This window comes from Lonchura striata, chromosome 1, assembly GCF_050655825.1.
Source record: "Lonchura striata isolate lonStrDom1 chromosome 1, ASM5065582v1, whole genome shotgun sequence".
Classification (NCBI taxonomy): Eukaryota; Metazoa; Chordata; class Aves; order Passeriformes; family Estrildidae; genus Lonchura; species Lonchura striata.
Window position 1 is genome coordinate 111,414,727 of NC_140703.1, and position 9,706 is coordinate 111,424,432.

A 9,706-nucleotide genomic window follows, 5' to 3' on the forward strand; every position below is an offset into this window, starting at 1 on the left:
TCATACCTGTCCATGTTTAGGTAGCACTTAGTGCTTCTCAACAAAACACCCTTAAAAATATAAAGAAAATGCTGTTTGCTCTTTCAGTAGATGGAAATTTGAAGCCCTCCTAAAGGAAGGCTTTAGTGCTTCACTGCTATGTATTTTTTAAAAATTTTATTTATTTTTAATTTTTTCTTTTAGCAAACAAAGCCATATACTGGAAATAAGCTCTGAGAATTCTGCAGGAACATTTAACATCTTTCTTTAAAACAGTTTGCTTCACTTCAAGATTTCTGCAACTGCGCTAGTCTTTATGTGAGGGGCTTTAATAATATAATAATCATTATTATTATTGTTTTACTAATGAGCATGGCTTTGGTTTTTAAGTTTGACTATATCTATAGTAGCTCATATCTTCTGTATGGTATGAGGGTTGGGAATTGAGATGCTCCTCCATGAAGTGAAGTATCCTGGATATAAACCATATAAGCAAATCAACTGGGTATTCTGTCATGTTGCTAAAACAGTTGGTTTGAGCAGGAGGTTGCTGATTATGATACGCAATTAAAGCATAATTACAACACATTACATAATTACTCCCACAGCAGGGGGCTTGGAACTAGATGATCTTCCAGGTCCTTTCAACCCCAAACCAGCCAATGATTCCATCAATGAGCTGTGGGGGTAGAAGAAGGGCGAGACCACAGAAGGAAGTGTGTGCTTTCTACTGAACCGGGTTTGCGTTTATTTTGCTTTATTTACATTTGAAAGTTTCTGTGCTGGAGCTGCCTCAGTCAGCCGGGACCCCTGCCCTCCTAGGGCCGGTTTGTGCTCTCCTGTGCTCAGCAGCTCCTCAGCTCCTGCTCCTCTGCACTGTCCCTGGCCTGGCTCCTTTCTCCTTTCTGCAGACTGGGAGGGAGCCTCTGCCCTGCTCAGCCCAGGCAGGGGACAGCGACTGGCTTAACTTCAGCCCCATTTTCATTCTCTGCTCAGTGCTTTCACAGATCCTCCCAGCCTGAAGCTAAGCTTGTTAGGAATTCACCTGTGTATTTTTATTGGTATTTTTAAAGTTCTTACTTCATTGTTAAGTGTCTTAACTTCCTCAATCATTCTGTAGTTGACCTCTATTCTACAGCTTAAATTACACCTTTGGTTTAGAAAGTATATTTCAGTTTACTTAAATTTTTCATTGAAGGTTGGTTTCTTTACAGCCTTTCATTGTTTATTTTCTTTATCTTACTCTCTCTTCCCTCATGTTTCTTTTCACAGACTTTCAGCACTGGAGGTGTTGGGGCTGGAGGAGCATTTTGCCCCTTGAGTCTTCTGGTCGTTTGCCAGGATCACAGTGGCTTTTTAAAGTTCCACGTTCATGCAGGTAACAGGAAACAACTGAAATATTTGCAACTGGAGTTTGGTGAAGGGAGAAAAATCTTTGAAATCCTCATACTACTGTGTGAATTTAGACTTCTGGCATTGCATCCTGTATGTTTACATTAAATGTATTTGGAGCTACATTAAACCCTGTAATATGCTACTTATTTAGTAATTTGTATGAATTACTCCCTACTCATGGACTTGATATACTGACTGTGGCTGAGCACTGGTGGGCAGTGCCAGAGCCTGGAACAGCAGCAGAGGCAGCCAAGGATCAGTAACCATCTCCCTCCCCAAAAAAATGTATGGGGCCAACTGACCCAAATGTGGTCGGAAACCATGGCTTTCTGTGAGTCCTTTAGGTACTTTTAATACAAATTTTTGTGGAACATCAAATACTTCAGCTGCTCTTTGGATGGTGTTTGGGAACAGTATTACACTGTGGGCCCTGGCAGGAGAGCACAGGAACCCAAGGGCTTCTGACCTCATGGCAAGAACAGTTGGGAACTTCAGACCTTGGTGGAATTGGAGCAATATAAACAAACAAAACTTGCCTTGCTTTGCTTTTTCTTCCTAGTGGGATCTGATGCCTTTCTCCAAGCTGTGGTTTGGGCTTTTTAAGTCACCTTTCCCTCCCCAGACACACATGGCCAGCTCCAGTACTGGATTTGTGGGTGGGTGTAGAAATTATTTTTCCCACTTTGCATTCCACTGGATTCCCATCAATGCAAGTCACTCCCAAACATGGAAGTCTGGCCCTTGGCACAGACCCCTCCAGCACAGCCAGAGCTGCTCCAGATCAACAGGAGTCCTGGCTTTGGGTGTGCTCGGCCATGAAGGTGAGCCCCATCTGCTTTCAGTGATTTTTCCCTCCTGAGGCCAGTCCAGAAAAGCTGCAATAAAGCCATTTTGCACTAAACCTCATTAGTTTTCCCATTCCCCTACAAAAGCTGGCTTTTCACAGGACAGCTGTTCTTACAAGAACACAGCTTCCCAGTGGACATTAGTGCTACTGAAGTACCTTGGAATATCCCACCATGACCAACCTGCAAAGGGGAGATACTTAAAGCTGTCTGAAGCTGTCTCCCCTTCCCAAAAACTGATGAGTAGAAGGGGCAGTCTCTGTGACACCCTCAAAATTTTTAGGCACCTTCCATTTGGCTTGAGCCTCACAGTTCCAAAAGGAAGCCCAAACCTTGCAGTGAGAGCAGCTGGAATACTTCCCAAGTTTGCAACTCTCAAGCTTCCCAGGCCCCCAAAAGATAAAAATGGAAAACCATTATGTTAGAGATTATGAACTCTGACAATTGAGCATCCCTTCAGCCAGATTCCCAAGTTTAACCACAGGATTACTTGATTGCTTTGTCCGGCCTCAGCTTCCACAGAACCAGGCCAACATGAACATCTCACCAGGGCACAAGAGCATCCCCAGCAGTGTTACTCCAGACTGGAAGTGCTGGCCGAGAGAATTCCTGCTCTCCAAGGCAAGGGGAAAACCCCCTGAATCTCCACTCACAACCTCCTGTGCCGAACACGATCCCAGTTTTATCCCCACCGCAGCAGCGGACACCACGAACTCCACACGAGCTCTGTAGTACAAATTTATTGTGTGGCCCCCAGGGTGGGAGCTCAGTTCTCCTTCTCCTGCACAGTCTTTGTGCCCCGCAGCCGCCCCGTGCGGCGCGCGGCGATGAGCCCGACCTTGCGTCCCGCGGGAGCGTCCCTGCGGATGGTCGAGGGCTTCCCGATGTGCTGGTGGTTGCCTCCTCCGAAGGGATGCTCCACAGGCTGTGCAGGGGGAAAGCAAGACAGCGATGTAACCACAGAAACTGATGGTCAACAGAAATGAACAGGTTAAAGGGGACAAAGGAGTAACTGCTTCACTTCGCACCATCAATGCTGCTAATTCACCCTGTGGCTGCACATTTAGCTTCCCTCCCAGGCTCATCCCAATATCCCACAAATCTTTCCTGAACTGTCAGAGGGACAGACTCCAAACAGACTCACGTTCATGGCCACACCACGGACACGTGGCCAGCAGTTCCTCTTGGCCTTGTACTTGTGGTAGGCACGGCCAGCCTTCAGGATGGGCTTGTCAATACGGCCTCCACCAGCCACGATTCCTGCAGGGAATGGCAGGAATGGTGACACCCAAACACAGCACACACCAGTACCATGGAAAGGTAACCCACAGAGCTGAGCTACAGCCTTCTTTCTCATCCAATACACACGGGATTGAGCTTTCTTTCAAAGCACTGCCAGTTTTACTGCTACGATTTCCTGAGCAACATTAAGTTTTTCAAGTGAAGTATGAATTGAAAGAGCTCAGGGGACTGTGAAGAACTTTGAGGTCAAATACCTGCTTGTTTCATGATTTACTGAGTCAATTTTACTGGATTAACACACCAGATTAGAGGCAGGCAAGTGTCGCCAGCAGCCATTTCAGCTGTCAGGTGCACAACAAACCTGGTGCAGCCTCTGCTTCTTGGCAGTGGTTTTGTCATTCCTTGTCAGACCTCCTGGAACACTCCACCCACCTGACACCAACAACAGGCTCCTTCAATGTACCAAGAGCAGAAGATCAAAATGCCATTTCCCATGTAAGTCCTTCCCCAAGACTTTGGATTTCACAGGCTGAGCAATTCCACTACAGCCTGAGGACAACGAGCATCTAGTTTTCTGTCCTCTCACTAGGTCAAACCTCCAAATTTAGGTTAGCAACATGCAAATATAATGCAGGAGTAAAATACAAGCCAGGCATCTGAGCACAGACTGTCCACCCTGCACATGACACTATTTCCAAGATAAAAGTGGGGCCTTGTTTGGAAGAGTCAGTGGCAAGAAGCCCAGAGACAAGTTCACAGTGATTGCTCCTTACCCACAACAGCCCTGTTTGCAGAAGAAATGACTTTCTTGGAGCCTGAGGGCAGCTTCACTCTGGTTTTCTTGGTTTCGGGGTTGTGGGAGATGACGGTGGCGTAGTTCCCGGAGGCGCGCGCCAGCTTCCCGCGGTCGCCGGGCTTCTCCTCCAGGCAGCACACGATGGTGCCCTCAGGCATGGTGCCCACGGGCAGGACATTGCCGATGTTCAGCTGGGCTGCAAGGAGCAAGAGAGCAGCCACAGCTTCACTGGGGGCCCTGGGCTGGGGTTACAGCGCTGCTGAGCACGGGAGAGCAGCAGCACAGACCCTGCGGCAGGGTCAGCATCCCGAACTCCAGGAGCTGGGACACCCAGCCCAGCCCAGCCCGGCCCGGCCCTGCCCAGCCCGGCCCGGCCCTGCCCAGCCCAGCCCAGCCCAGCCCGGCCCTGCCCAGCCCAGCCCGGCCCAGCCCAGCCCAGCCCTGCCCAGCCCAGCCCTGCCCAGCCCAGCCCAGCCCAGCCCGGCCCAGCCCTGCCCAGCCCAGCCCTGCCCAGCCCAGCCCGGCCCAGCCCAGCCCGGCCCGGCCCGGCCCGGCCCAGCCCAGCCCAGCCCGGCCCAGCCCAGCCCGGCCCGGCCCTGCCCAGCCCAGCCCGGCCCAGCCCAGCCCTGCCCAGCCCAGCCCAGCCCAGCCCTGCCCACCTTTCTTGCCGCAGTACACGAACTGCCCGGTGTGGATGCCCTCGGCGGCGATGAACAGCTCCGTGCGCTTCTTGAAGCGGTAGGGGTCGCGGAAGGCGATCTTGGCCAGCGGAGCGCCCCGCCCGGGGTCATGGATGATGTCCTGTGGGAATGCAGAGCTGCCTTAGGCGGGACACGGCCCCTGCCAGGGGCTCTGCAGGAACCAAAGAGCTTCGGGAAGAGGGGGGTGGTCACTGGGAGGGTTTTCAGCAAGACACCCCTCAGGGCTGAAGGGTCACGTCTGATACAACACGAGCCCCAGTACCTACATCCCACCCCGTGAGGTGGGCAGGCCCTGGCACAAGGTGCCCAGAGCTGTGGCTGCCCCATCCCTGGAGTGTCCATAGCCAGGCAGGATGGGGCTTGGAGCAGCCTGGGATAGCAGGAGGTGCCCCTGCCCATGGCAACAGGAGTGGAAGTGGATGAGCTCTGAGGTCCCTTCCAGCCCAAATCATTCACTGGTCACAAAATAACGCCTGGGTAAGTGTGCTGTTTGTAGCTAATCCTGTCTGAGCAGTTTTATCCCTGGCATTCTGCAGGTATCCAGTCTCTCCATACTAAGAAATCCACTTTCACTTTGCCCAACCACCTTTGGGCAGGACAGAGCTGGGCACAGGCAGTGACTTCTCCATGTGTTTCCTTGGGACTGAAGCATTTCTAACTTTCTGCATTCAGGTAAAACAAAGTTTTTGAAGCTCCTAAATTATGAAGCACAGACAGAAACATGTGCTTTCTGTTCCTGAAGCACACTGGGATTAAAATACCCAGCCATGTATTTGCAGACAAGTGACTCTGACACATCTCTAAGATGTCTCTGTCTTTTAGGACAGCTCACCAACTGCTGGTGCCCATTGCTGACGTTTTTTCAGCCCTGTTGGCCAAACCCCCTCTGTATGATGAACTTCAAGTCAAACCTTGCTACCCAGCTGCTATCATCACCTCGGTTAGGTGAGGGTGAAGAGAGTTCTCTCTGCAGCCTGAACATGATCGTGCTGTAGGACACTGAAGGGCTGCCCAGAGCATCCAGCCAGTAGCACTGCTGGCACTCCACGGTCCCTGACACCCCAGAACCACCACCACACCCCAAATACAGGTACTGCCTTGCTCATACTGCTCAAGACTAAAATGATGGCTATCCCTTGCATTTACAAAGATTTTGGGGTTTTATTGTATTTTTTTAAGGTGCAGTTAACTACATGGGGAAACTGCCCAGCCATGTTTCCTGAGTACAGGGAATTCTGAGGCAACATAAAATCACGCTGATACTGCCACTCTTAGCAAAGCTCCAGCAGAAAATCCTACTGCTGACCAAGCGTGCCCTCCCTGCTGAGATGTTCTCACAAACCTAGAAGAGTTTGACTTTTCAGGGAATAGGATGTATCCGAGAACAGAGAAGCCAGAATCCGGGCCAGACGGGTAGGGGCCGGCCAGAGCGCTGCGGGCACGGCGGCAGCGCAGAGCAGCGGGGCTGGGCCCCAGGCCGCCCGTACCTTGACGATGCCCTTGATGTAGCCGTGCCGCTCGGCGAAGTCCACGGCGCGCAGCTTGGCCGGGCCCTTCCTGTGCTTCACGTGGGCGCGGAACACGGAGCCCGCGCCCTTCCTCTGCCCGCGGATGACGCGGCCCATGGCGCCCTGCGGGGACAGCGCGGGGACAGCTCAGCGACACCCGCCACACGCTCGGCGGCAATCGCCACACGCTCGGCGGCAATCGCCACACGCTCGGCGGCACCCCGCCCCTGCCCCGGCCCCCTCCCGCGGCCGCCCGGGCGCGGATGGCGGCGGATGCGGGCCGGGACCGCGGCCGCCCCGCTCCTACCTCACCGCGGCCTCCCCGGGAAAGACGGAAGCGCTGACGTCACGGCGCGGCGACGGCCGCGTTCCGGCGCGGTGACGTCACGCGGGAAGAGGCGGAGCCCCCGCGTGCGCGCGGCTCCTCCGGGAGCGGGGCGGGAGAGAGCGGGATAGGGCACGGGGAACACGGGGAAACGGGGAAACGGGCACGGGAGAGCCCCGGGATGGGGCACGGGGAAACGGGCACGGGAGAGACCGGGATGGGGCACGGGGAACACGGGAAAACGGGCACGGGAGAGCCCCGGGATGGGGCACGGGGAACACGGGGAAACGGGCACGGGAGAGCCCCGGGATGGGGCACGGGGAAACGGACACGGGAGAGCCCCGGGATGGGGCGGGCACGGGGAACACGGGGAAATGGGCACGGGAGAGCCCCGGGATGGGGCACGGGGAACACGGGGAAATGGGCACCGGAGAGCCCCGGGATGGGGCACGGGGAACACGGGGAAATGGGCATCGGAGAGCTCCGGGATGGGGCGGGCACCGGGAGCGGGCACAGCGAGCTCCCGGGAGCTGTTGCGGCCAGACGGGAGCGCTCCGAGACGGGCACGGGGAGCTCCGGCGGTGCGGGGCCGCGGCTCCGATTTACCGCGAGGGAAATGGCAAAAGCTCTCCCCATTGCCGCGGCTTGAGTTTGCAGCGCTCAAAGCAGCGGCAAAGGCCAGCCTGAAACACTCAGCGCGTGTTTCAGGGGATAATGTAAACAAAACCTATGCATTTTATACGGATAAGTAGAAAATGGATAGTTAAAAATAGTCCACAGTGGTGATTGGTGTCTCCGAGCAGAGTGCTTCCACGGGCAGTGCCCATCCGGTGTTCAGGACTCGCTTCCCTGTGTTTTAAAACGCTCCTCGACACACTGCGAGGGGCCAGGGAGGAACGGGGGGTGGAGGGGGCTCAGAGTTCACAGCTCCCCATCTCCAGCACTTTTTTCACACAATCACAGGTTGGATTATGCTGGAAAAGACCTCGGAGATCATCGAGTCCAACCTGTGACTGGACACCACCGTGTCACCCAGAGCAGGGCACTGGGTGCCACATCCAGCCTTTCCTGGAACACCTCCAGGGACAGTGACTGCACCTCCTCCTTGGGCAGCCCGTTCCAATGTCTAACACCTCCTGTGAGGAAATCCTTCCTGCTGTCCAACCTAAACCTCCCCTGATGGTCCTCTCCTCAGGCACTGGTTACCTGGCAGAAGAGACCAGTCCCCACCTGGCTACACCCTCCTGTCAGGGAGTTGTAGAGAGCAATAAGGTCACCCCTGAGCCTCCTTTTCTCCAGCCTAAACATTCCCAGCTCCCTCAGCCTCTCCTTGTGCTCCAGACCCTTCCCCAGCTCTGTTCCCTCCTCTGGCCTCTCTCCTGCCCCTCAATGTCCCTCCTGAACTGAAAAGCTCAGAACTGGACACAGCACTCGAGGTGTGGCCTCACCAGTGCCCAGTACAGGGGGAGAGACATTTGGTTTAAACCTAAAACTAGGAGATCCCAAGCCTGTTGTGGGATCTCACATTAACAAGCAGGGACCCCGAGCTAAGAGCTGCCATGCCAAATCCTTCCTTAAACAGCTGGACCAAGCTGCAGTTTGTAGGAGAAGGCTCCAGCCATCACAGATGCAGCTGGATCTGGAATAATCAGATTGTACTGTGCAGTTTAAGAGCTGTAGGTTTTGGGTGAAGAAGTAACTGAAGATAAAACCCCAGCAAGTGCTTTAAGCTGCCTTTGCCAGATTTTAATCAATATTAATTAGGGCATAATTGAGAGATACAGCAAAGCAGAGGTAATCATCTTAGTGTTCCTAATCAACTTGTGCTTCGCCCTGGAAGGGGAAATGAAAAGTGCCTTAACTTCTTTAACAGCCCAACAAATTTTCTGCATCAGAGGCCACTTTTCCAGAACAGGTCACTGCCAACGACCCAGTTCACTGAAGAGGGACTATTTAACCTTACTTGGCTCACTGGAAATTAGGAAAAGCTCTTCAGCCCCACACATGCCATTGCTTCTCTCCTGCAGCTGAAGAACTTCCTCATCCACCATGTCTTGACAGATGAGCTTCTCCACCACGGTCTTCCTGGGGCTGTGGAGCTCACCCTCCTGTAAGATGCAAAACCCCTTGATGAAAAGGGCTCAGAGCCAGGATCCTTGTCGGATTCAGCCCAGGTAAAAGGATTTGCATGGCCAGGAGTCCACCCTGCCCCTCTGCTGGAGGTCACCATCCCTCACACAGGCAGGGGGACAGCTGCTCGTCCTGGGCCCCGTGTGACAGCTCAGTGCACGATGGCACATTGCCACTCACTTTGGTTTACACTGAGTTTACATTCACCCTGAGTGGGGACACCTTGAGAATTTCATTTATGGTTCCTGTGGCAGCAGGAGTCTGGTTAGTTTTTGCTACTAAATAAGGCAAGAGACAGATCTCTAAGGAACTAGATAAGAACCTGAATTTCCAAATAATGCCCATAAACCCAGCAAATTACATTGGTCACTCCTCTTTCATGTTCTTAGTTAAGGACTTAGTAATCACGTAAGAAGTAGTTGTGTAATGATTTGGTACACTCATCAGGTTCATTATACAGTATCAACTATGCTTTATTTTCATTTTATTGATATTTAATTTGTGGTGCAGTCTTCACAGTGCTGTCATCATCTGTGAAGCTGCAGCCTCTTTTGTGGGCTTGAGCAGCTGCCACCCTGCCCAGGTACTGCTGCAACACAGAGGGTAAGGCTGGAACGGGATCATCCTTAATTCCTCCCTGCCAGCTTTTTGGGTGCCCTGAATATGGGTAGAAATGTCTGTTCCAGAAGAGTGTGAAGAGTTCTGTGTTTGCCATCATCACATCAGAGGCTGTCTCAGCCTTTCCTCCCAGTAGTGCTGACTGGTTGTCACCTATTTGTGTCACT

The 9,706-nt window shown here is 53.0% G+C and overlaps 1 protein-coding gene and 1 long non-coding RNA gene across 2 annotated transcripts; both read right to left on the reverse strand.

The window, feature by feature from the left end:
- Window positions 1–2,944: 2,944 nt before the first annotated feature.
- RPL8 (ribosomal protein L8) lies at window positions 2,945–6,838 on the reverse strand. The gene is made up of 6 exons (XM_077781670.2): window positions 6,774–6,838; window positions 6,446–6,589; window positions 4,917–5,058; window positions 4,235–4,453; window positions 3,364–3,479; window positions 2,945–3,144 (listed from the first exon to the last, which is right to left on the reverse strand). Exons 2-6 carry the CDS (start codon window positions 6,581–6,583, stop codon window positions 2,986–2,988), a joined length of 774 nt encoding a protein of 257 aa, XP_077637796.1. The 5' UTR covers window positions 6,584–6,589; window positions 6,774–6,838; the 3' UTR covers window positions 2,945–2,985.
- A 1,684-nt stretch (window positions 6,839–8,522) lies between these two features.
- On the reverse strand, window positions 8,523–8,882 carry LOC110479109 (uncharacterized). The gene is made up of 2 exons (XR_002466868.4): window positions 8,755–8,882; window positions 8,523–8,624 (listed from the first exon to the last, which is right to left on the reverse strand). It is a non-coding gene; the product is annotated as an uncharacterized LOC110479109 (long non-coding RNA).
- Between the last annotated feature and the right edge of the window lie 824 nt (window positions 8,883–9,706).